The sequence below is a fragment of the Loxodonta africana genome, chromosome 7, assembly GCF_030014295.1.
Source record: "Loxodonta africana isolate mLoxAfr1 chromosome 7, mLoxAfr1.hap2, whole genome shotgun sequence".
Taxonomy (NCBI): domain Eukaryota; kingdom Metazoa; phylum Chordata; class Mammalia; order Proboscidea; family Elephantidae; genus Loxodonta; species Loxodonta africana.
The window spans coordinates 122,147,419-122,175,191 of record NC_087348.1 but is presented as its reverse complement, the minus strand read 5'-3'; the positions used below and the strand labels follow the sequence as shown (position 1 = coordinate 122,175,191).

Genomic DNA, 27,773 nt, shown 5'->3' with positions numbered 1-27,773 from the left:
ATTTCCTAACACCAGCTGATTGAGAGGGCGGATCTGGTTACCAAATCTTTCAGGAGAAGCCAGAAATCAGAAATTTCATATCACTACTCCCAGGTTTGGCCCTCTATCTGAGTCTCAGATTCTGCATCTTGAAAGCCCAGGAACTGAGGTAGCACACTCAGCCACTGCCTTGGAAAGAGACACAGGAGTTAGGGCTGGGGTGGGAGGGGGGCAGCGAGAGAAGATCACAAATGCTTATAACCTACCGTCCTTACTTTTATCCTCATTACGCTGTGAAATCCTTACGTATTATTTATTAGGGGTAGGCTACGTGAAAGGTCTTCGGAAAAAAATATGTGGCATTTCTAAGGATAAAGTGATGAAATCTTCTTTGAGGAGGGTGGCCACTGCCTTACCCATACTCCCCACTGCAGGGTGTCTCTCTGAGACCATAACAGGCCTGATAAAAAGGTACAACCAAAAAGGTCAGGGCCTTCTGACCCTTGGAACTGTAAACACTTCTGAAATCAGCCTAGAGGTCTCTCATAACATGTACATGAGACAATCACAAGGAGATAAGAAAAGTTTTAATTGTTCTCTCTTCTACTTTTCTGTATAAATTTGTGTGTAATTCTCTCCAGAGTTTGTAGTCACTTTCTACCCAACACAAGTTATCTCTGCTAACCCTTACCCAATATTAAAATTGTGCTCTCTCTCTCTTTTACATTGGTATGAAGGGGTTTTTACTTGCCAAAAAAAAAAAACCTAAACTTGTTGCCGTTGAGTCTATTCCAACTCATAGCGACCCTATACTGGCCAGGACTGTTTTATTTCCTAAACGCTATAAGGAGTCCAGAAACCAGTTTCATTATTTAACTATATTTCTTATTCCCCCCGCTCTGCTCAGTCCAGGTAACACCTAAAGTGTGTTCCTCCCGATGAAAGTACACTTAGAACGTAACATCCAATACTGCTTAATTACCACCTTGATCATGTAGCTATCGGTAGATATTTATTTTTTCTACCTTGGTTTTTTCTGTATGGAGACTGCTCTAAGAAATTCAGTCATGACAGAGAGATGAAAGGACAGAGTTCAGAAAGTGCCTGAGTACTCCAGGGTATGGAATATGGAGCTACCACTCACCCAGTTGCTCAAGCCACAAACGGAAGAGTCATCCTTAACTTCTCTTTCCCTCAACCACTAAAAACATCTGATTTATTAGTAAATCCTGTTCGCTTCACCTTCAATCCACATCCCATATCCATTCACTTCTTCCGTTTTCACTACTTCCACCCTAGTTCAAACCACCAAACAACAACCTCCTAACTAGTCTCCATGTTTTTACTTTTGTTCCTCTCTATAGAATCCAATGTGATCTTTTTAAAATATACTGTATCATATCATGCCCGAACTCTCCAATGGCTTCCCATCATATTTAAAACAAACTCTAAACTCCTTACCTTCAAAGCTTTGCAAGATATGGCTCCGGACCTTACCTTGTACTTCTCTGTTTACTCACTAAGCTTTAGCTACATTGGCTTCCTTTCTATTCCCCAACATATCACGCTTGTTGAAATGTAATTCCCCTGGTTTTCATGGGACTTCTCTTTAACGTATCAGTTTGAACTGTTACCTACTTAAAGAAAAGGAGTCCCTGGGCGGTACCAATGGTTAAGCACTGGACTACTAGCCGAAATGTCGGTGGTTCAAATCCACCAGGAGGCGCTTTGGAAGGCAGGCCTGTTGATCTGCTTCCAAAAGGTCATAGCCATGGAAACCTTTGGAGCACACATGGGTCACCATAAGTCAGAATCAGTAACACTTATTTCTAGCTTTTTTTTTTTTTTTTAACTTGTTTTTCTGCCACCATGTAAGCTTTGCCTAGAAGAGAGAATGAATGGTAAAAGTTCAAACTTTCGTTGACTGAATGGATGGAGAGCCTTGCTCTTCCAGTTCTTAGATGAGAGACAGGAAATATTCAGCAGAGATCAAGATCCTGAGAACTTTATTAAATTTCAGAATTCATTTTAACTGCACCACAATAGCTATTTTATCTGTCAGTTTCCCCGCTGTGATAGGCAATGAAACCCTAGATATGGAAAGTGCTCGTGCAGCAAGGAAGAATGGCCTGGAGACTTATAACAAACTCCACATGAAAGGATAAGGTAGGTGATAGCTAAATCAAAGGAAAAGTAGACTGAATCCCTGTAGCTTCCTATAGAAAAGAAAGAAAGAAAGAAAAAAAAAGCCAAAGTAGGAGCTGATAAACAACCTGGGACTGAACAGTGGAAAGGCCCATGGGGTTTCTCTACACCCACTGACAGGAAACTCTGAACTCAGACCTCTCATCTTCCTACTGTCCTCATATCAAAAAACCTATTGCCATCCACTCGATTCCAACTCACAGTGACCCTATAAGACAGAGCAGAACAGCCCCATAGGGTTTTCAAGGAGCAGCTGGTGGATTCAAACTGCCAACCTTTTGGTTAACAGGCAAGCTCTTATCCACTGCATCACCAGGGCTCCACTGTCCTTATAGTGCCACATAATCCTGTCCAGAAAGGACACTGAAAACTCACCATCAGCCAGCCAAATTCTTAGGATTCAAACACAGTCCTCCACCCCTTTTCAGAAGTCATCCCTTAAAAATTTCGATCCACCCAGAAGTCTTTCTTCTCTGATCTCCTCGTTTTAAAAGGAAAATGAAATTGTGTAGAATTTCATTGTTCTTTCTCTTTTTTTTTTTACCTTTAGTTGGTTTTTGTTTTATTTGAGTTTTTTTTTTAATTGTGCTTTAGATGAAGGTTTACAGAGCAAATTATTTTCTCATTAAACAATTAATACCTATATTGTTTTGTGACATTGGTTGCCAACCCACCACCTGTCAACACTCTGCCCTTCTTGACCTCGGGTTCCCCATTACCAGCTTTCCTGTCCCCTCCTGCCTTCTAATCCTTACCCCTGGGTTGATGTGACCATTTAGTCTTCTTTTCTTTTATGGGTCTGTCTAATCTTTGACTGAAGAGTGAACCTCAAGAATGACTTCAGTGCTGAGTTAAAACGGTGTCTGGGGACCATACTCTTGGTGTTTTTCCAGTCTTGGTCAGACCAGTAAGCCTGGTCCTTTTTTGTGAGTTAGAATTTTGTTCTACATTTATCTCCAGCTCTGTCCGGGACCCTCTAGTGTAATCTCTGTCAGAGCAGGTTTTTGTTTTATTTCTACTTTCACTGTCTTAATCTGAGAATCCCATAAAATGTTGAACACAAAATTGTTGTTAGGTGCCATTGAGTCAATTTCTACTCATAGTGACCCCACGCATAAAGCAGAACTGCTCTGTAGGGGTTTCTAGGCTGCAGGGAGCAGACTGCCAGGTCTTTTCTCCCACAGAGCCACGGGGCAAGTTTTAACCATCAACGACCAACCTGTCAGTTAGCAGCCAAACGCTTACCCATTGTGCCACCAGGGCTCCAAGCACCTGGTGGATTCAAACACAACTTTTTGCTTAGCAGCCGTCGCTCTTAACCACTACACCACCAGGGTTTCTGAACACAAAATAGATACCCAATAAATTCTCATTGATTAATTGAATAACTTCATAGTCTGGCCAGAGATTGGACTCTGATGAATGAAACATGAAGGAAAAACTAAAAGGAAAGGGAAGAAAAATGTGCAAGAGAACTAGGGGCTCTAGAATGCAGGGGGAAGGAAGTAGAAGGAAAAGGGAGAAGAAACTGAACAGATCAACCTTCACTGTGAAGACTTAACCACAATTTATAACATGTTGTCACTGCTAAAATGGAAGTTTAGAAAGGAAATTGGCAGAATCCGGGAAATGGACACCGGCCAATGTATAATCTTTTGTTAAATCTTTCCATTGCCTTGCCTTATTCACAATCTCAAAGCCAGGCAGATTCTGCTTCTTTCCTTATGTAAATATTGATTTATCAACTGACTGATTTATACATATCTAGAAGATAACTCGCAATGGTTAAGTGCTGGGCTGCTAACCAAAAGGTTGGAGGTTGAAATCCACCCAGTGGCTCCACAGGAGGAAGACCTGATGATCTGCTCCCGTAAAGATCACAGCCTAGAAGACCCTATGGGACAGTTCTACTCTGTCACATGGGGCCACTATGAGTTGAAATTGACTCAACAGCACTCAACAAGAAGAAGGTAATTACATGTGAAATCAAACCAGGTGAGTCTTCCTCTATCACATCTTTCTTTTATGTGAGTAAAAATTTACTGTGGGATGTAGGGTTGCTACGAGTAGGAATCGACTCAGTGGCAATAGGTTTGGTATTTCGGGTTTTATAGCATGTTTCAGTAGGGAAACATGGTATCTGTATCTTGTATAGTCATAATAGAAGCAATTTCTACCATTCCTATCTAGAAGCCAACACACTTTTAAACCACTCATTGGGGTCTAACTCTACGGGACAGGTAGATCTGTGTCCCTGGGTAGTGCAAACAGTTAATGCGCTCAGCTGTTAACTGAAAGGTTAAAGGTTTGAGTCCACCCAGAGATGCCTCAGAAGAAGGGCCTGGTGATCTAATTCTGAAAAATCCGTTATTGCAAACCCTATGGAACACAGTTCCACTCAGGCACATGGGATCACCATGAGTCAGATTCAACTCGAAAGCAACTTTTTCCCCCTTTTTCTGTTAGAGTTTTCTGAAAATTCTGCAAAGAAAACGACGCTGGAGTTGGATCTGGAAGGATAATGGGAATTTGGAGAGCACAGAAGGAAAGAATTCCAGGCAGAGGGCAAAAAGCATTAAAATCTACCCAGAGGGTTGGGTAGAAGGTGAGCTATGAATAGAATCTTGAGACATGAGTGAAAATTGTCCAGAAGAGGTCAGAGGGCATCTTGAGCAAAAAGAAGAATAGGAACAAGGGCATTAGGGTATGGAAGTCCTTTGCATGTTTGGAGAACCTGGAGTGGGCTGGTGAGGTTGTAAAGAGGGATCCAGATGCAAGGTTGGAAAGGTAAGGAAGAGCTAGACTGCCATAGGCTGCCCATGCTGGTTTTTTTTGTGTGTGTGTGTGTCCCCAAAGTACAATGTTGATACAGTGATGGGGGCAAAACCTCAGACTAAACTGGGGCTAGATCTTTTCTCAGGGAGCCCTGACCTCCCATAGAGATTTCTAAGATGGCAGAAGGGACACAGTTCCCTGTCCTTTTCCTTACCCCCAGACTAGAGAAAACATGGCCAACCTTCAGTATTGTACTGTATTACTACCAAAGCAAATTGGGTACACCCACTCCCACCCAGGGTATAGGAATCAGACCCCAGAAAAGAATAGAACTGAGGGAATCTCCATTAAGGTCAGTCCCAGGTGAAACTGCCAACTAGATATCTTGTCTTCCACTCTCTTATTTCACTGTTGGAGATACCCCTTATTCCACTGCAGATTCCCAGTGTAGACATATATGGAGCCTTAAAGGAACAATTAGGTGCGGGCTGGTGAAGAGAATGGAAGAGAGAGTGTAGTACGCAACTGTCAGTAGGTCTGATCGCACCCCTGTGTATGAGCAGTAAGAAAGCTCCCGTGCTTCCATCATTGTTCTCCAGGGCAAAGTACAGCAGAACAAAGGCTGGAAAGACAGGTTAGGCCTGAGTTATGAAATACCTGGATAATGGACTAGGTAGGCACCACAACAATTTATCCCTAAATAAGAGTCTACAAAGAAACAGAGTAACCAAAAGCGAAATGTGCAGCGCTTGCTTTTGCAGGCAGTAGATGCCGGAGAGTATTTGCAGGCGGGTTGGCTGAATCCATGATAGAAGTTTTCTTAAATTTAGAACAGATTGTGCCAGTTAATCTCTATGGTTGGTCATGCCCATGCTGATAGGTTTGTGTGAGATCAGAAAGTACTATCTCTCACGACAAATTTCGGGCAACTTAACTGCGATGTTGTGGCCTTCAGATCATAAAATCTGAGTCACATGGCAAAGTAATGCAACTTTTAGAGCATCGCAGGTGTGGGCTTCCAAGTCATTTTCAATGCACTAGAACTTTCTGTCTTCCACATCAGCTGAGGGTTCCCACGCAAACCAGGGCTGGATCTTGGTTGTTCTCCCACATCCACCACAAGTTGCTATGTGCCACTTCAATGTTCTGAGCAGAATTAAAATTCAGACTTTAAAATACTGCAAGCCAAGACAAGCTGAGTACTATTGGCTCTAAGGACTTAAGAAGGACTTATAAAACACTGTTCTAAAACAGATTATTCCATATGAACTAGGACAGCAGACCAAGGAGAGAAAGGACTAGGTCAGACTTGGACGTCAGGGCCTGGAGGCCATACCTTCTTGTGAATAACTACAAACCCCTCCACTTCACTCATTTCTCATGGCAGGGAACGTGTCTTTTTCCAGGAAAAAAGAATGGTGAGAGGACGAGGTACAATTTGGGGGTATGGAGATAGTGGATGTTTGATCTACCCAAAAACTTCAGCAATGAATTTGTAGAGGTTGTGTTCAATTCCAGGCCAGTGCATCTCAAGTGCTGCCACCACTCATCTGTCAGTGGGGAGTTGCAAGTTGAAGTGATGCTGAACAGCTTTCAGTTCGGCTTCCAAACGAAGGACTATGACCAAAGGCCCGGTGATCCACTTCCCCAAATCTGTCAATTAAAACCCTACGGATCACAGCAGTCTCATCTTGTTGTGCATGGGGTCGCCATGAGTTGGGGACCAAACTGAGGGCAGCTAACAACACATTCCCCTTAGGCTGGGTCACCTAAGAAGTTCTGAAGGCCCAGGACCCTTCAGAGGGAATCCCATCCACTCTGCCAGACCGTCCTCTTCCTCTAGGCCATCTGCAACTTTCCCCTTCTCACTCAAAGTCGCACGCACCCTAGTCCCCCACTTGGAAACTACTCTTCAAAGACTTCCTTCCGGGCCGAGCAGAAGCCGGCCCTGCTCAGTATCCGGAGGGGTAGCGGCGCTCGCTTTTATCTGAGAGAACAAATCTGCCACTTCGGAACGTAAAGGACACCACTAGCTCTCTCCGAGCCTCGCTGCGGCGCATCAGCCGGGGAGGGCGTGGTAAGAGTCACCACGCTCAGAAGCGCAAACTCGGCCCCTGCACGCCGGTCTCGTCCCCGCCATCCTGGCCCCGCCCCGTCCCCGCTGCCAGGCTCGGCGTGCGACGCCCCCTCCGGACCCGGCTCCCGCGCCCTATTTGGTCATTCGGGGGGCAGGCGGGGAGGGAAGTCTTGTGCGGCGGAGGGGACGCGGAGAGGGCGCCGGGAGTCTGGAGGAGCAGCTCTCGCCGCCGCCACCTCGGGTTGGGACCCACGCGGCTGCCGCGTCCTGCCCTCGGAACAATGAGACTCGGCGCGCGAGAAGCCTGGGCCGCGCTGCTCCTGGGGGCGCTGCAGGTGCTACCGCTGCTGGGGACCGCCATGAACAGCACAGGGCTGGCGGGTAAGTGGCTGCGAGGGTCGCGAGTCCCCCTCCGGGAGGAAGCGCGCTGCCGAGGCCAGGGTTTCCAAGTTGGAATCTCATGCAGAAAGTTCTGCGTGTCTGCACGGGGCAGACCTGGAGGTGACCGCACGGGACCGAGGGAACCTGATGCTGGGGCCGGTCTCCCACCTCCCCGGGGCTGCTGCTGAAGAAATTGCCAGGCCCTTCTCCAGAGTTTTTCTGGATGCGGCGGTCGCAACCCAAGCGGTAGTGCGTATAACCTGTTGTTATCCGAAGGACTGGGCGTCAGCCGAGAGCTCAAGTTAGTTTTTATAACCTTTCCCAAAAGTTAATGTTTCCTGGGAGGTTCGAGTTTGCCCAAGGGTTCCTTTTGTAAACAAGATTAAATGGGTTGAAAATATGTCTACCGATTCTTGCAGAAACATGTCTACCAGGTAGTTGGAGAAGCTTTCAGACGCCCCTTCTTCCTGGCATTTCAGCGCCTAATTGTGTAATATCATCCAAATGATTTACAGTCCTAAGGTCCCCTTGACGCTTAAACTTAAGACTTCAGGACGACTTCGGGGCTAGTGTAGCTTGTTGGGAGCCTTTCGGGAGCCCTCCCTGCTCTCCGGGTCTCAGGTGAGGCTTATGCCCTTATAAAGGGGTGCTCCAGGTCCCCTCGTGTGCCATAAACACAGGTCGTGGCACGTATGTGTCAGCAATGCAGCTTTTTAAGATCACAGCTGCACCATCGTCTGGAGCCCAGTACGTCGTCAATAAGTTCATGAAAATATGATTTTGACGTTTCCTTTTCTGTGTGGGGGTTTTGTTTCCCTTAAGGCTTTTGGCCCTTTGGGGACTTTAAAAAGTATTTTGGGTAAGGCCAGAAAGCTGGGGTTTGCCGCGCAAATTCTGTTTTCATTTTGTCAGCTATTATAGGGTCACTGGGTAATAGTCTGTAAACTAGGATAAGTTACTTTAAGTGAATCAAGTCTTTTATTGTTTTAAATTCCTCCTATCCAGCTCTTTATATATCCTTAGATTAGTTTATACAGCAAGAGACAAAGAAGACAGTTTGCAAAACTAGTGAACTCAGACACACCACCTGCTTTTGCTAGAATAATCTGGGTGAATTGGACAATAACGATGTTTTGCTAAATTGGACACATGACTAACCAGCTTCGAAGGCCTAATTTTGAGATCATTTAAGGAAAAAATGATCAGTAAAATTATATCCATCATATTCTCAATACTCTTATTAGATGTTTTATTGTAAAAGTGGACAATCTGGAATGAACAGTGTATCTTGGTGCTAGTTTCATACCAGTATTTATGGGGCAAGGTCTCTCTTTTTTTGTTGTTGCTTTGTGAAAGTAGCCGTTTTTTACTGTTTCTCTAATGAATTACTGATTTGAGAAATAGCGTGATTGTCCTTCCTTTTTTTCTTTTGCCCTCATAGCACAGATTTTTTTTTTTTTTTGTCCTATTTTAACTCTCAGTGTTCTACTCTTCTGTTTATTACTTAATGTCTCACTAGAGGTTAGTGCTATTTGGAAAACTTGGAATGCTCCATTATAGGAGAGCCCTGATTTCATGAACTAGTGCAGCCAGTGTGAGCTGGAATCCATTTCTACAGACTAATGTCACCTTGAAACTAGAGTAAAAGAGGGTTCTATGCAGGATTTCTCAAAAAAGCAAGGAAATGTTGTAGTCTACAAGAATGTTCAGAACTTCATATAGTGTGTACCCTGTTTAAAGTATCATTATGAAGTATTGTGATTTTTAACAGCCATGCAAGAACTTATATAGCTAATTTTTACTGGGCTCTTCCTAGGCACCCCAGGGTAACTGAGTTCCATATACCATCCCACTGAATCCTTGCATTATTATCTCTATTTAATAGAATAGGAAGCCGAGGCTTAGAAGTTATCTCACTTATCCAGAGTAAATTACCTGATACATATTTGATTTCAGAGCCCAGAATCCAAATTCTCAATTAACCATTTCACCACTAAGCCACGTTAGATGATGATTGGCTGTTAAAGTAGATACTGGTAGGTCTCTTATTTCACAATACTGCCATTGTCCAGAATATTGTAGAAGATAAAAACATAGTTAACATTCTTTCAAAGTATCCTTCCCAGTGTGCTGCACAGTTTTGTAGATATCCCGTTGGGGGAGGGGGAAGACTATGAATAATAAGTCAGCACATCAGCACGCAGAATAGATTGTAGTAGTGCAATGGAAGATACAAGGGAAGGTGAGCTTATTAGTCAGGACTCTTGGTGATAAGTGACAGAAACTCACCTTGAACAACTAAGGGAAAGAAGAGACTTTATTGACTTTTGAAACTGAAAAGCCCCAGGTTTGAGGTGGCTTCAGATAGATTGCCAAGAAGTCAAGAAATCATTTCTTGCAAGAGTGACAACTGCAAGGAGACAAAATCAGGAGACTCTTGGCAGTAGTTCAGGCAAAAGATGATGGCAAGTGGTGATAGAGGTAGGAGGATGGATTCTAGAGCAATTTGGGGAGTGAAGCTGAAGTCACCTGCTAATTCAGCTAATGGATTGGACGGTGGGAAGAGTGGGGTGAGGAAGAGGGAGGAATCAAAGGTTGACCTCTAGGTTTTGGGGTTGAGCAACTGGTAATACAACAACTGGGAAGGCTGGGGGAGGAGTAGGTTGATAGTAGAAAATCAACAGTTTCATTTTGGCACTAACATGTACAGGCTTTGGAATCAAACAGCCTGGTCCAAATCCAGACTCAGCCACTTACTAGCTCGGTGGCCTTCTCTGGGGCTTAGTTCCCTTTACTACAAAACAGAACCCCAACGGAGTTGTTGGGAGTGTTAGATGAGCTAGTGCAGGTAACATATGTATAGTGAACACTTCAGGATGTTGGCAGTTACTTGATAACTGATGCCAAATACATCTGTATAGTCTGACTTTTATCTTTTTAAAATTTAATCTTTATACAGTATCCTAATGTGATCAATGAATTATAGTTCAATCAAGAGGAAGAAATTTGCACCAGCAATACAAATTGATCCTTAAAAGTTAATGTTTATTTTTCTTTGTACTCTGAGGAGATTTTTGCAGGGAAGGAGTTCATCTTTGTGAAAAATACACAAAAATACATTTGCTCTCTTGGTTTTTGTATTTAATCTCCCATTACAAAGACTTCAAGGTGAATAAACCACTCTGAAAAGTTGCTTAACCTACACATAGAATTCTTCTAAATCTTTTCCAAATCTTAAGGTACTAGTTAAAAATTAAAAGAATCATACTGAGAAGGCTTACAATTAAAAATGAAAATCCCATCCACTTCATCTTCTCTATAGGGTTGCTATGAGTTGGGATTGACTCGATGCTATGGGTTTGGTTTGGTTTTTTTCATCTTCTCTGGGTTGTATGAAGTTAGGGATGTTGGTGGTGCAAGATTAGGGCCACGCACGAGTAGAAGGGACTCCTTTCTGGATGACCCAACCCACTCCAATTAGAAGAACAGGGTATCAGTAGCAGAAATCAGTTATCTATCACCAATCACTGTGTCTTCATGTGGGTGAGTGAACTTTGGCAAAGCTGTTGCACCCAGTCAAGACCTGGCACCTAGTAAGCACTGTGTGTTTGTTGCATCAATTCAGTGTTTTCTCTCTGGAAGAATCCAATAACACAGTCCCACATTTACTGGCAGGCTCAAGGTATGATTCATAGCAACAGTGGCAAAAGTAGACCTTGCTGTGGAATAGTCTTCCCTCCTCCATACCATCACCACCTCGGAGCAGAAAGGAACATATTGCCGATGTTCTTGATTAAACATAAGTGAGCTTTCATAACAGGATATTTCTTTATTTTTATAGAGTCTACAAGCCAAAACAATTCTGTGGTTCCACAAAATTCCAGTGCCAGCTCACCAGGTGAGTTTAAAAATGTTCAAGAACAGATTTTCATCTGTCTAAGGTACATAAAAGTAATAACAGCCAGGAAAGTACATGTAAAACTTCTGTACTAACCAGCCTTAACCGTGAGTTACTCATTCATGAATCCTTAAAGCCTACCCTCAAGCCCCACCCATCAAGACCCTTTATAAATGATAGTTCATTAATTGTCTTTCTCAGTCTAGCGAAAGTGAGAATAAGTTCTAAAACTACTTGAATTTCATACTATCAGTTTTGAACAGGGCTTTGAACCAGCTCATTCCAATTGGAATCCTTGCTGAGAATTTGCGTTTCTAACAAGTTCTCTACCAAGAATTTGCATTTCTACTCCAGATATACTGAATCAGAATCTACAGTTTAACAAGATTCACAGGTGATTGTTATGTATAACTTCCTGGGAACTTGTTAGAAATGTGAATTCTAGCAGAGGTTCAAAGTGGTTTGAAGCCCTGGTTTTGAAGTACATTCTTAGCTGTGGTTCATGTGCCCTTAGGTTTTGGTTTCTGCCTGTAGGTATGAAACATGAATATGTAAATCTGCTGGTCTTACTGGTGAAATAAGTCACTGTAACCTGGTCAGCTATTGCCACCTTGACTAACACTAAGGAGACCCTACTTATATTTCAGCCATCCATTAGACTTCAACCCACCATCTTGCTTCCCTGTTCAATCAGTGAGGCCCCTTGTGCTTTTAGTTGGGACAAGTGGACTCTTTCCTTAGGACTCCGAGTTCACAAGCCTGGCAAGATACAGGAAAGTAGGCTGATGTCATAAACATCAGTAGTTAACTATCAAAGCATGTTTCTTGTAAGCAATATTAATTATCTTCCCACTACTCTTATTCTTCAGACTTGACTGAAGTAGAAACTAAAAAAGATACACAGATCCTATCAATAGACCATTTTTCTCTACTTTTATTCAACAAATATTTACCGAGTGTCTCTAATTTGCTGACATGGTCTAGGTGCAAAGGAAACAAAAATGGACCAGGTCCCTGACTTCATGGAGTATTTGTTCTCATGAACATCCCAGAGCTCCAATTCATTCATGTTCTCAGTTTACCTCTGCGTTGTTTTTATTATCTCCACCTTTCCTACTCTTCTCTTGCTGTATATAGTCAGGATATATATTTTATGCTGGTTTTAGTTCTACAGAGATATTTTCACTGAGGAAGTAAGACTAGATGTATTACCCCCAAAATGTTACAGTGGTTGTCATTGGGTGGCTGTGGAAATTTTTTCTTTCTTTCTTTCTTTCTTTTTTTCAATACTTTATTAGATTATCAGGTGCTTTTTTTCCTTTTGGCCTTTATTGGCTTCTATTGTTCACTGCTGAACTTTTACCTTGGAAGTAACCCAGGAGGTAGGAGAGAGGTAAAGATAACAAAAGAATATTAATATTACTGAATGCTTACAACATACAGGACACTTCTTACAGTTCTTGATGAGGTAGATACTTCTCTGTTTTACATATGGGGAAACCGAAACTCAGAGCAGTTAAACAACTTGCCCAAGATCATACTATAGTATGTCTTGGCATATCCACGATTTGAAACCCAGTCCCTTGTATTCTGAAGCCTTACCTTTAAAACCGCTTTTCGGTAAACAAATACCACCACTGTCAACAACTGTAAGCAGTTATTAAAAACAGCCACAAGAGAGAGCAGATCCAGAGTTAGTGGGATGATTTCAAATGCCCCTTCTAACACAGGGAAATTTATTGAAAAAAAAAAAAAGAAAACATCACCTCAGAGTTTTTTCCAAAGAGACCAGGTTATACCACTAATATATATATATATGTATATATATATATATATAATCGTTCAATATGTGACATTTCCAAAATTATTCTTTTTCTTTAATCTTCTTTGAGTTTGTGTGCAGTTTTCAGACATGTATTGGCCCATGCTTCAATCTTATCCATTATTATAGCTTTTTTTCCTTACAGAATAATCTAGATCCATGAGATCAGAGAAATAAGAATTGAGGCTACTTTCCAATTGTACCACTGAATTACATGTAACGGTTCTATTTTTTTATATGCCGTAGTCATTGTTTGTTATTGTTGTGTGCCGTCAAGTTGATTCCCACTCATAGTGACCCTATGCAACTACAAGAATCGTTATTTGAGAACCGCCATACTTTTAATATTCTTTGATGCAAGGGCTTACTTGACACACATTCAGTTTATGGAGAAAATAATTTCCCCCTCTTTCATGCATAGTCAGAAGGATTATCTTTTAAGGTTTATAGATGAATTTACCCTTTATGATGTGAGGAAGACACATGCCCAGATTGTTTTTTTATAATGGGGAGCTTGGTGTCAGAATACAGAGAATGTGACATGACCTAGAATGGACACCAGGCCTTATCAGTAACCAGAACAACAGCTCAGTATCATTCAGGGTGCAGTCTTCTCCTTGCACATTGATGCTTGCCCAAAAGGAGGAATCCAAGAGAGTCAGATTACCACCATTCTCTAACTACTCTGAAGAACTCTTTCATAGGTAAAGAACTGCTTCAACTCCTCAAGACTGTTAATTGTACTCAACTTATGTTTTTGAGATTACGTTTAAAAATTGCTGGTAATTTTCAACATCTTGATTTGTCTCAAGGAATGGGGAGGGGAAAATCATACAATATTACATTCACTTACTGGGCTTCCCACTCAGTGCTAGTTGCACAAGGCATGTACTGGTAAGGCAGGTAAGTCCCTTCGCTTGTGGTGTTTATATCCTGGCAGGGAAAGACAGACTGTAAGAATGTAAACAAACACCTAAACAAGATGATTTCAGATAGTGATTTAAAAAATAAGACAGGGTAACGTGCTAGAGAATGATGTGGAAGGGTTGCTTCAGACTGGGTAGTCAGGAAAGACCTTACTGAGGTAGAGTTGTCTGAGCTGAGACCTGAATGACAGGAAGGAGCCGGCCCTACAAATACCGGAGGGAAGACCATTCCAGGCAGAGGGACTGTATATCTGGTACACAGGCCATGAGGCAAAGTGAGCCTCTCGTGTCCAAGGAACATAGGCAGATCACTGAGGCTGGCACACAGTTGTAGGTCTACACTGCAGTTACATTATAACATGTAAGAAATTAGGAAAGAAAATATTTAAGAGTTGTGTTTTGAGACATCAAGATCATAGTAGAGCAGGCAGTGGAAGAAGAGGCTGGAAATGTGAATTCTGGCAACTTAGTTAACTTCTGTTGGTCCTCTTTTCTTTATGTGGGGGTTAACTCTTCAAGCATTAGAATTCTGTGGTGGTTCTAAATCACTTTGCAACTCCGTATTCTCTGCAATCCCAAGAAAGCAGAGATGATAGCAAATTGGAACTGTCCAGGCGTTTTCTTTCCTGGACCATGCCTCCATCCTAAAATTGTCATTAGGAGCCAAACGAATACTTCCATTTCAGGTCCAGAAGTGCTGCCATAATTTATTGTGATGTTAACTATAAATGAAAAAGTGTAACAGTGAACTGCATCGCAAGTCCTGTTAAGGTGTGGAGGGGTGGGATAGCATAACTAACCTGTTCGGTGAGTTCTGGGAAAACATAGGACATGGTGAATGTGGGCAGGCTTGGTGGGGCCAGGGAAGCATGAACAGTGGGGACTAAGAGAGAACAGTGGAGAAGGTACATGAACTGAGAAGGGATGCAAAAATCCCAGAAATGGAGAAGTACAAAACAGCAACAGAAATGAGAGAAGAATAATACAAGTTGGGGGATTTTTTCATACTTTTTTTTTTTTTAACAGGTAAAACAAAAGATGGTATAAGAAGATAAAATGTCAGACAAAATAAAAATGAAAGTAAACCTAGGGCAGAAGAGCCAGGAGGCCCTTGTTGTCTTTTGATAATGTCTGTGAAGGGTGCACAGTAGGTCCTTGTTGAATCTGAATTCTAGTTTGAATAGGAGTGAGCGATGAACTGAATCTGAATGCTTGGCAGTTTTTGTTATCTTTTTCATTAAATCCTCCCTTTTTTACAGAGAGCTGGCAGGCTTGGCTCTGGACTTTCGTGATTTCTTCCTTTCAGACTAAAATTGATGACTTACCCCATCTTGTTGAATAAGACATAAGAGATTCCTCAGGAATAATTTTTCACAAATGTGTCACGTTCTTAGGAAGAGACCTTTTCTGATGTTCTTATTAGAGTTAGGCAGTAATTAGGGTCTGACATTCACCGTGCCTTTTCATCTTGTCTGTAACTTTTTTAAAATTCTGTTTTCTGTTTATAAAAATAGTATGTGGTTCTTGTGGAAATTTTAGAAAATACAGCAAAGTACTCCCAAGCATTTTCAGTTTTTTTTTAAGCTCAGATTTAACCACATGGACACAGTTTCTTAAAAAGGAAGCTCTCTCCTACAAAACATTTCATTATGGTTACATTTTTATGACCCGAAAACAACTAGTTGAAAAGTGACAATTTTAGTTAACTACCTGAATGTCCAGTAATAAATGGTTTGACACAGTGGATTTGATTCTCTAAGTTTCAGTGTTTTGTCTCCAGTATGTATGCCCTGGGGAAGATACAAGGAGCAAAAAAAAAAAAGATTGCTTCGTTATTAGTTGAACTTGGGCGAGTACTTAATCTCTCTGTACCTCAATAATTCCTTCTATAAAAGATTGTTGTTAGTCACCCTTGAGTCACCTCCAACTCATGGTGATCCCATATACAACTGAATGAAATGACCTCCCGGAGCCCCACCATCCCCACAGTGGCTGGTATGCTGGAGCCCATTGTTGTGGCCATTGTGTATTTTGAGTACCGTCTAACCGAGAGGACTCACCTTACAGCACGATACCAGACAATGTTCTGTTGTGACCTATAGGGTTTTCACTGGTTAATTTTTGGAAGTAGCTTGCCAGGCGTTTCTTCCTAGTCTGTCTTTGTCTGGAAGCTCTGCTGAAACCTGTCCACAATGGGTATTTGAATACTGGTGGCAGAGCTTCCAGCAACATACAACCCACCACAGTAGGACAAACTGACAGATGGGTGGTGGTCTGTGGTCTGTAAAAATAGAACCGAGAATTAAGAGTATATTTCATGGGGCTGAGTGGGGATTAATGAGAGAACATATAAAGCACATAAAACAACACTTGGCTCAAATTTAGAACTGAATAAATGTTAGCTTTTTTTTCATCATCAGAAGGACTTTTTCAAAAAGTTTCATCCTTAACTGTTCCTCCTTGCTATCCTGCCATACTGACCTTTTTCAGTCCATTCTGACTCTGCTCCCTTCTGCCACAGGGACTTTGTGTACACTGTTCACTCCCCCTGAAGAGCTTTTCCTGCCCATTTTTGCCTTTGCCTGCTCAGGCTTCCGTTCCTCCGGGAACAGTCCTTGACCTCCAGGCCTAAGCAGTGCTCCGTAGTTACCTGGGGGCTGTAGTTTAAGGTTTACATTGGTTTATGTGCTGTTTGATACAAGTCTGCCTCCCCAACCACAGGGTTAAGTCAGTTCCTTCGGAGGCAGGGGCAACGCTGATTTCACTCACCACCATATTCCCAGTGCCTGACAAGGGTCTGGCACACATTTTTGTTGAAAAAATAAAGGGTAAATGAATGCTCTGGGAGGAGGAAACCAGTTATTGTGCTTGCTACCCCAGCCTTAGCGGCGAGATTAGCTGGGAGGAGCCTCTCACTCAAAATCAGTCACAGCCTGCTCCTAGCCAGAAGTTCTTTTAAGGACCCAGAACCTTTCAGTTTAAAGTTAGGGAGAAAAGGGCGTAAATGATGATGGGAGAGTCGCCATAATTGTATTACTGTGTCCCTGAACCTCTTGTTTTGTTTTGATTTGATAAAATTCCCGTCCTTGTCCCTTCCAGGGGAAGGAGTGTAGGGAAAGGGGAAAAATGGGGTGATCCAGAAGATGGGAGTCCTTTGCCTTTTGGGCTGCTTAGGGGAGCTGCTCTACTGTCCTGGCCATGTGGCTTTTTGGAAAGGTGGGAATATCCATGCTCTGCACTGATATAAAAGAAGGTGATAAAGGTGGCAAGGAATGGGACGGGGGGGGGGGGGGGGGAAGGTGAGGCTTTACTGATGTGGGGCGGGGCACAGGCGATTGGTTGCTGAAGTCCCTTAGGGAGCTTGGATTTAATTGTAATGCAGTGAGAAGCCACTGCAGAATTTTAAAGAGGAGAGTCACATGATTTGATTTACTTTTCAAAAAGATTTCCTCCCTTGTCTGTGGGGAGCTAGGATTGGAATGAGGAACCTGTGAAATTAGTCCAAATGGATGGTGGTCTGGGGTGGTAGTGGTGGAGATGAAGAGAGAGATTTTGCTGATGGATGGGATGTGGCAGGTGAGAGGAAGAAATGGCTAGCTGGGATTTGAGCTCAAACGTTTCATTGTCCAAGTCAAAACCAGACACCTAGCCACCCTGTTTTGGGGATTATTACAGGAGGGAGAAGTTAAGAAAGGGAGCAGCTGACAGATCACAGCAGCCTGGAGGAGGAGGATGGAGAAAAAGACAGGAGGGAAAAAAATAAGGAGAAAGAATTGGGAATTAGAGATTCAAGAGAATCCCACATTCATTGCCTCTTTTATTTTTGAGAAAGATTAGGGGGAGTGAGAACATGAAAATTAGGCAGCTATGACTTCTCTGCATAACTGTTACTGAAAAGGTTTCTTGCAGGATAAATGACTACTTGAATCTTAGAAACTATCATTTAGTTTTATTATCACATTTTAATTTTAAAAACTGTGAAATTCTAGAGGTGGAAGAAAGCTTAGAGTTCTGTTTCTCAAATTTGGCAGCACATTAGAATCACCTGGGACTTCAGAAGGTCGCCCCGGACCTTCTGTTAGCCCAAGGCTGGAACCATTCCCCAAGCCAACTCTTCAGACAGGGATTGGACTGAACTATAAGATGGAAAATGATACTGGTGAGGAGTGAGCTTCTTGGCTCAAGTAGACACATATGAGACTCTGTGGGCAGCTCCTGTCTGGAGGCGAGATGAGAAGGCAGGAGCTGGCTAAATGGACACGGGGAATACAGGGTGGAGAGGAGGAGTGTGCTGTCTCATTAGGGGGAGAGCAACTGGGAGTACATAGCAAGGTGTATATAAGTTTTTGTGTAAGAGACTGACTTGATTTGTAAACTTTCATTTAAAGCACTATAAAAAAAGAATATTACTTTTACACAAAGTCAATAAATAAATAAATAACGGGTCCAGGCCCCACTTCAGTTAAATCTGAGCCTGGGGCGGGAGAGTAGCAGTAAAACATGCCCAGGGATTTCTAATGTGTACCTAGAGTTCAGAATCGCTGGCTTAGAAAGTAGGAGTCCCGGGATTACACAAATGGTTAGGCGCTGGACTACTGATGGAAAGGCTGGCAGTTCAAACCCACTCAGAGGCACCTCGGAAGTAAGGCATGGCGATCTGCTCCTGAAAGGTCACAGCCTTGAAAACCCTACAGAGCAGTTCTACTCTGCCCACTTAGGGTTGCCCTGAGGCAGAAACTGCAACAGAGAGAGTAGCCAGAAGGAGCCTTTGGGTGGGGGGTTGGTAATACACGGCCGCTAAACGCAAAAAGGAAACCCTGGTGGAGTAGTGGTTCAGAGCTACAGCTGCTAACCAAAAGGCCAGCAGTTTGAATTCACCGGGCGCTCTTTGGAAACCATATGGGGCAGTTCTATTCTGTCCTATAGGGTTGCTGTGAGTCACAATCGACTCAATGGCAGCGGTTTTGGTTTTTGGTTTTTAACACAAAAAAGACTTTGGCGGGGAGGCTCAGGTAATGCAAACCTCAGAAAGTAAGGAACTGTATAGGACAATCCCCCCAATTCTGTGAAAGCCTGTAAAACAAGACATTGCAGTAAACCAGACTGGAAACGGATTTTTTGTGGGAAAAGCGTAGGGGTTGGGAGAGATGGGACACAGCTGGGAACAGAATAGCAGTAGTTATATTAATAGTATGATATTTTTGTTATTGTGATAACTTTAAATTTGGTTAAAAAAAATAAAATAACTGCCAAGAGAGAATAAGAACTAAATCTCCAAAAATGTACAATTTCCTTTAGAGAAGTGTCGGAACCAAAAGACTTATTTACGTGAAAAGCTACAGAGAAAATAGTTGAGAAGTCCATTCGTAAAACTTTTATGCTACTTACATCAACTTAATACATGTAATTCTTAACGTAAACAAAGCTAACTTCTTATCCCCAATTATTTCCCTGTTAACTCCTTTCACATTACAATGTGAAAGAAAAAAGAAAGCAAATAGCAGACAACTTTACAAATAATGGAATGGTAATAGTTTCTGCTCTTGCAGCACAGTAACTTGGGTTAAAACTTTGTCTTTAAGGGATACTTTTATAGCTTTTGTTATAAAGGTGTACATATTGAGATTATTTATTTCACATATACACTAGGACTTTTTATTTTAAAAAAACAATCACAATACCATCATCACACTGAAAAATTAACAATCATTTCTTAATATAGTAAAAAATCCAGTCACTGCCATGTGGAAGACCGAAGAGGAATTGACGCCTTTGAATTGTGGTGTTGGTGAAGAATACTGAATATACCATGGACTGCCAAAAGAGTGAGCAAATCTGTCTTAGAAGAAGTACAGCCAGAATGCTCCTTAGAGGCAAGGATGGCGAGACTGCGTCTTACACACTTTGGACATGTTGTCAGGAGGGATCAGTCCCTGGAGAAGGACATCATGCTTGGCAGAGTACAGGGTCAGCGGAAAAGAGGAAGACCCTCAACGAGGTGGATTGACACAGTGGCTGCAACAATGAGCTCAACGATTGTAAGGATGGCGCAGGACCGGGCAGTGTTTCATTCTGTTGTGCATAGGGTCGCTATGAGTCGGAACTGACTTGACGGCACCTAACAACAACAACAAGCCATGTGGATTATTTTTCATTAACCTTTACTGCTTTAGGAATTTTTTAAAAAGGAGCAATCTGAATACTTAAATTAAGTGAAAAAAAAAAAAACCAAACCCATTGCTGGCAAGTGGATTCCAACTCATAGCGACCCTGTAGGACAGAGTAGAGCTGCCCCATAGAGTTTCCATGGAGCACCTGGTGGATTCAAACTGCCGACCCTTTGGTTAGCAGCTGTAGCTCTTAACCACTTATACCACCAGGGTTTCTAAATTAGGTATAGGGAGGGGTGAATTTAAAAGTTTTTAAAATGCAGATCTTATCAACCTACTGCTGTTTATAGATGAGAAGCTGTCTTTTTACATTTAGCAAATAATGTGTGGCCCCTAAGTGTCTGGGACAGTTCTAGGCTCAGGATACAAAAGTGAAGATGATGGGATTCCTACCCTTCTGGGGATTATGCCCTTGTGATCGTGATACACTTAACAGGAATGACCATACTATATGATATGTGGTGCCAAAACTCAGTGTGAAAACAAAAAAGTTACATTGCCAGACCCCACACAGTATGGTGAGAGGCTTCAAAGATGACTTTCAAGTTGGATTCTGAAGGATGGGTAAGAGTTAACCAGGAGAAAAAAAGGTGCTCCAGATAAAGGCAACAGAGGATACAAAGGCTGAAGTAAAAAATGAAAATCACAGTGGAAACTTTTTTTTTTTCCTGGGAAAGTCAACTATCCTACCCTAACTACCTCTAAATAGATTGTATAGGTTTAATCTAGAAAGTGATGTGTGAAGTCCAAGGGACTCCCCAGGGTTTTTTCATGGAGAGAACATAGGAGTTAGAAAACGATGTCATCTTTCTCGTAGTTGTATAATTTTGTGTGTGTGTTTTTGTTTTTTGTTGATTTAGCCTGTTTGAGCTTCATCCTCTTTAAAATGAGGACTATAATAGTGCTTAACTATACATGAAAATTACTTTGTAAACTCACAGTGCTTATGCATACAATTCTTAGTGAACCCTCAAACTCCTACCTCATCAGAAAAAAAGTGTTCAGTTTCTAATTAATTTTTTTGGCAATTGGATTTAACCATATTAGATAGTAAATTTTCTTGCCAGAGTTGTTGTCTAATCAATATTTTGCCATGACTTCCCCCTTTCTATTCATAGAACTTTCATTTCAGGGAGTCGTCCTGAGAATTTAGCCATCTGTAGTAAGTCTGATTCACCAAGGACAGCTCGTGCTTAAAAACCCACGGCCGTCAAGTCAATTCTGACTCGTAATGACCCTACAGGACAGAGTAGAACTGCCCCACAGGGTTTCCAAGGAGCACCTGGCGGATTCGAACTGCTGACCTTTTGGTTAGCAGCTGTAGCACTTAACCGCTTTGCCACCAGGGCTTCCGATAATTTTTTTAGTGAAACATGCATCACATATACAGCCTACATATTGCTGTTTCTATAAAAGAAAAGTTAATCTTCCTATATACTAAGTTTGATAAGGAATGCTTCTGTTCATAATTCTAGGCTCCAAACTTCTCTAACTGAAAATGAACTTTTTAGACTAACTGCTGTAGATGCTACGTGCCTGTAAATTTAGTGAGTCTAGATGCATCTGAAATCTGTAATAGTTTACCAGTAAAAGGTGCTATGTATAAGATGTAAAACTTTTGCTTGGTAAAAATGCTAAAATTTTAACAGTTTACTTATGAACTGAATATAGTCCCTTTGGCTTGGCCTAAGTATAGCAACATTGCAGCACACAGACATAGGCATGCATGTTTTTACATTTGTTGATTTTAAGGAAATGTTTTCATAAGGCAAGAGTCAAAGGTTCATAGAGGAGCAGCAAAGACTTTTTCAAAGAGGAATGTCTAATTTTAGAAGCTTCCATTTTGGGAACCAAAACTTGCCTTTCAATAAACAGAGTTTAATGTAATCTTCCTGCTGGCACAACTTGAAAAGTGCATTCTGCTGAAAAGAAAAAAAAAAAACTGAAGAGAAACTGCAAGGATGATTATGAAGAAGAGAAAGGAACAAGAAGAAGAAAGTAGATATTACCCCAAATTCAAATTTCATATTGTTAGAATTCTTTGGTTACAGGCAACGAAAACCAGCTTTAAGTAAACAAGGAATTATTGGACACATACGGGGTCACTCACAAAGTCTGAGAAGAAAAACTAAGCAACCGTACCTAGTGCAGCTAGGGATTTCAGTGGCAGGAAGTAACAGAAAATCTCTTCAGGGTATTGCCATCAAAATGATTTGTGTCAACTGTTGCGCATCCTAGTGTGCTCTACGCAAGTTCCAGATTCCTGGGAGAGTCTGATTGGCCTAGTTTGCATCGCATGCCTTCCCACTGATGGTCCCTCCAAACCACATGGAATGAGGGAGAGGTGGCTCCCCGAAGAGTGAGAAGCTGTAACAAAAAGTGAAAGACGCTAAGCAGGGAAGCAGGGAAAAAACCGCACATGTCCACTACACCAGCCACCTAGCCACAGTCAGTAGTCACAGTGATTTTGTCTGACCCGGAGTAAGTGGCCAGTAGTTTTTAGTCTTCTTTCTCTGCAGAAACATGTCTTGTCATCTTTGTATCCTATTCATATATGAGCTGTAGCAAAAATGTTGTGCCACTATTGAATTAAAGATGGATCATTTCCCAAGGATCTCAGATTATCGTATTCTATTAGCTTTCTAAAGTAAGTATCTAAATGGCCATTTAATTTGTGGTATGGAATAAAATTATTCTAGAGAGAAGAAACATTTCTTTAAAATGATGTGGTTTCTTTAATTTTGAAGAGCAGAGTACATATTAAGATTTTATTGTTCAGTAGTATATTCACGATGAAAATAAAGTTTAACTTAGGTCTGAAATAGCTCAAAACATCCTGAGCTAAGGAAAACAAACTTAAACCCCACTGTTTTTTTCTTCATATTTCATGCTAAGTTAATAACAACATATTGTTAAGAATCAACACTCCTAGAAATGGTGAGGAAGTAACAATTCAGTCTTCCCTAGATTCTAGATTCCATACATTGCCTAGTTGAATCACCTTTCCAGTATGCGTCTCATTTTTCTGAGCAAGTTCTTATCCTAGAAGCCTTGTATTGCCAGAAAATCATCATGACAGGTTTTGTAAGGTGTATGTGAATTCTTCTCTGCATCTCAACAGACAAAATACCCTTTGTCTTCCTGAGTAGACTGGCAGAATGTTTACATGTAAGTTCTGTCTCTTTGGAATTTTTATCTTTCCTGTTCCTTCTCTACCACTTCTGTCTTCTCCTTTTGGTCCTCATAGTTTTTGGCTGTGTCTTCAGCAGGGACCTGGGGCCTCTTTTGTGAAACTTAACATGGTCAACAAAAAGCCCAAGGAAGGAGTCAAGGCTGTAGAGAGTGAATAAATTAATTTAAACAAAGTGGGATAGCATGCTACCATTTGACGTTAAAAGGCATATGTCATTCAGGAAATTAAACAAAAGCCAACTGTGAACAACAGTGTTTATCAGTGAGCCACCCACATGCGGAGAATGACGATACATAAAGGCATTCCAGCCATAGACTAAAGTTTATGAAAAGAAAAAGGAACCTACAGCTCCATTTCCAGAGATGGCCTCCACAGATAGTAATGCATTCACAATCAGAAAACTTCAGTTTGTTTTGCTGACATGCTGACTACTAAAGAATGACTATGTCCAGACATGAAACTTTTTATGGACTAAATTAGCCATTCGTAGATTTTGTTCAGTGAGAGGAGAAAATAATCTTACTAAACATTAAGCCACATGCTTGTCTATTCTTTATATTCCAGTGAGTGAGTTTGCTTTCACTGTTAACAGCAGCAATATGAGGGACCCCCAAAATCCTTGCATATCTTATTTGGTTGTAAACTGTCTGGTTTTTCTATTATGAAGTCAAATGCAATCATTATTAACTTCCTTGAGATAGCTAAAATTTATATAGCAACCTCTTTAAGTAGGGATATTATTATACATGCTTTAGATATCTTCCAGCTGCTGCAAAGCAGTTAACTTCAGGCAAATTTAGTTTCTCTGGAAGTATAGTGCCTATAGATAAGGAGACAGTTTTGATCTTTATGCTATTTAGAGACAACTAATTATGTTTCGGTAGATCAGTTGAGATCGATCGTAGACAATAGATAGTAGAAACTTATTCTACCTTGGGGAAAAAAGGAATTGACATTAATATTATTAAACTATGTAAATCTGTATGCTGAGCAAATAATCCGAGAAGCTAGACTAAATGAAGAAGAATGCAGCTTCGGGTTTGGAGGAAGACATGTTGACACTTGAGATATGCAGGTGACACGACCTTGCTGAAGGTAAAGAGGACTCAAAGCACTTACTGATCAAAGACCACAGCCTTCAGTACGGATTACACATACTGAAAACCGAAATCCTCACAACTGCAGCAATAAGCAACATCATGATAAACGGAGAAAAGACTGAAGTTGTCAAGGATTTCATTTTACTTGGATCCACAATCAACACCCATGGAAGCAGCAGTCAGGAAATCAAATGATGCATTGCGTTGGGCAAATCTGCTGCAAAAGACCTCTTTAAAGTGTTGAAGAGCTAAGATGTCACTTTGAGGACTAAGGTGCACCTAATCCAAGCCATGGTGTTTTCAGTTACCTCATGTGCATGTGAAAGCTAGACAATGAATAAAAAAGAAGAAGAATTGATGCCTTCGAATTACGGTGTTGGTGAAGAATATTGAGTATTCCATGGACTGCCAGAAGAATGAACAAATCTGTCTTGAAGGAAGTACAGCCAGACTACTCATTAGAAACGAGGATGGCAAGACTTTGTCTCACATACTTTGGACATGTCACCAGGAGGCCTAGTCCCTGGAGAAGGACATCATGCTTGGTAGAGTAAAAGTTCAATGAAAAAGAGGAGGACCCTCAGTGGGATGGATTGACACAGTGGCTGCAACAGTGGGCTCAAGCATAATGATTGGGAGATAGCACAGGACCGGGCAGTATTCGTTCTGTTGTACATAAGGTCACTATGATTCAGAGCCAACTCAAGGCACCTAACAACAACTAACAACAATTATTGAATTATGAATAAAGAGAGAATAGAAAACAAATCATGCCACTGATTCCAACCCACAGGGGTTTTGTGAATATTGATTGAGGGTAGAGTATTTGAATATGCTTTGTGAACTGTGAAGACTAGTTGCAATTATTGTTAGTAAATTCTTTTTGGCCATTATGCCTTTTTAAAGTCGTCTCCTATTTTGACTGATTTGAGTTTTTATTTGATTTCCTTTTTTTTAATAGCTTAAAGGAAAGGAATTAAGGTATGGCTTTTAAATCTCTGTGCCTGAGTTTCCTTCTAGTGTGACTTCATAGGGTTGTTGTGAGGATTAAATGTGTTCATATATGTCAAGTGCTTTAAACAGAGCCTGGCATGTAATAAGTGCTGAGTATGGAGTACCTATTATTATTATTAGGAATGATACAAATACAGTGATGAGAGTGGAGGAGTCAGAGTTTTGATAGGAGAGTATAATTACCTAGATGCAAAATCAAAGCTAGAAAAATCCAACTGACCTTCCTGTTGAACTTTAGTAATAATTCTTCTACATGAAACTCTCATATTAGTTTGTTATATCTACTGAGCAAATGTTCAGTTTGTACCTACTATTTGTTAGGCAGTGTGCCGGGTACTATGGGAGCTATGGAGACTTAACTGGACATAGGTACTGCCCTCTGGAATGCTTACAATTGAATTGGAAAGATAATAAGGACAAAACTAGCTATAATAAAAGACCAAGATGGTAAAAGTGGACAGGAACTCCAGAACACTTAGTTGTGCTCCCGAGGAACCTGTATATAGATCAAGAGGCAGTCATTCAAAAAGAACAAGGGGACACTGCACGGTTTAAAATCAGGAAGGGTGTGCATCAGGGTTGTATCCTTCCATCGTACTTATTCAGTCTGTGTGCTGAGCAAATAATCCGAGAATCTGGACTATATGAAGAAGAGCGCAACATCAGGATTGGAGTGAGACTCATTAATAGGCTAATGTCACAATCTTGCTTGATGAAAGTGAAGAGGACTTGAAGCACTTACTGATGAAGATCAAAGACTACAGCCTTCAGGATGAATTACAACTGAACATGAAGAAAATGAAAATCTCACAACTGGGCCCATAAACAAATCATGATAAACAGTGAAGAAATTGAAGTTATCAAGGATTTCACTCTGCTTCAATTCACAGTCAATGCCCATGGAAGCAGCAGTCAGGCAACCAAAAAACTTATTTCGTTGAACAAATCTGTGGCAAAAAATCTCTTTAAAATCTTAAAAACAAAGATATCACTTTGATGACTAAGGTGTGCCTGACCCAAGCCATGGTACTTTCAGTCGTTTCATCTGGTTGTTAGGTGCTGTGTTGAGTTGGTTTCGACTCACAGCGACCCGATGGAACAGAATGAAACACTGCCCAGTCCTGTGCAATCCTCATAATCGTTATGCTCGAGCCCATTGTTGCAGCCACTGTGTCAATCCATCTTGTTGAGGGTCTTCCTCTTTATTGTTGACCTTCTACTTTACGGAGCATGACGTCCTTCTCCAGGGGCTGGACCCTCCTGATAACATGTCCAAAGTATGTGAGACAAAGTCTAAACATCCTTGCTTCTAACAAGCATTCTGGGTATAATCTGGCACTCCATGGTATAGTCAGTATTCTTCACCAGCACCATAATTTAAAGGCATCAATTCTTCTTCTGTCTTCCTTTTTCATTGTCCAGCTTTTATATGCATGTGTAGTGATTGAAAACACCATGGCTTGAGTAAGGCGCACCTTAGTCCTTAAAGCCTTGTATACTTGCAAAAGCTGGACAATGAAAAAGGAAGATGGAAGGAAAATTGATGCATTTGAATTTTGGTGTTGGGGAAGAATATTGAATATACCATTTACTGCCAGAAGAACGACCAGATCAGTCTTGGAGGAATTACTATTCAGAATGCTTCTTAGAAGCAAGGATGGCGAGACCTCATCTCGCTTACGTTGGGCACATCATCAGGAGGCACCAATTGCTGGAGAAGGACCTCATGCTTGGTAGAGGGTCAGCAATAAAGAAGAAGACCCTCAACGAGATGGATTGACACAGCGGCTGCAACAGTGGGCTCTAACATAACAACAATTGTGAGGATGGCACAGGAACAGGCAACGTTTCGTTGTTACACGTAAGGTGAATATGTGTTGGCGCTGACTCCATGACACCTAATAACAATGCTAAGTACAATGATAAAGGTGCATGTAACGTAATTCAGAAAAAGGAGAAATTACTTTCAGTTAGGAAAACCTGGAGGAAGTAACACTTGAGCTAGGTCTGAGTGAATGTGACATTCAGAAATGGAGTGGGGAGAAGCCCACATTGGAAGACAACGAGTGAACAAAGGTGGGGGGGAAGGAAATGGATCTATGCTTGAAAGGAGGTCAAGGTTGTCTTTAATTGCATATACCCTGTTGTAAAATGATGATGACAGCCATTTTTTGAACATGTATGTTGCCAAGTACCTTGAAAATTCAACAAGATAATTTTGTCTTTGTTTTTG

At 41.4% G+C, this 27,773-nt stretch overlaps 1 protein-coding gene across 1 annotated transcript in view; it reads left to right on the top strand.

The window, feature by feature from the left end:
- TMEM123 (transmembrane protein 123) overlaps nt 1–27,773 on the top strand; it is a 52,124-nt gene that overhangs the window by 325 nt on the left and 24,026 nt on the right. Inside the window, exons 2-3 of the mRNA XM_064289548.1 lie at nt 6,931–7,417; nt 11,259–11,315. Coding sequence (XP_064145618.1) covers nt 6,931–7,417; nt 11,259–11,315 — 544 coding nt within the window. The remainder of the gene's footprint in view (nt 1–6,930; nt 7,418–11,258; nt 11,316–27,773) is intronic.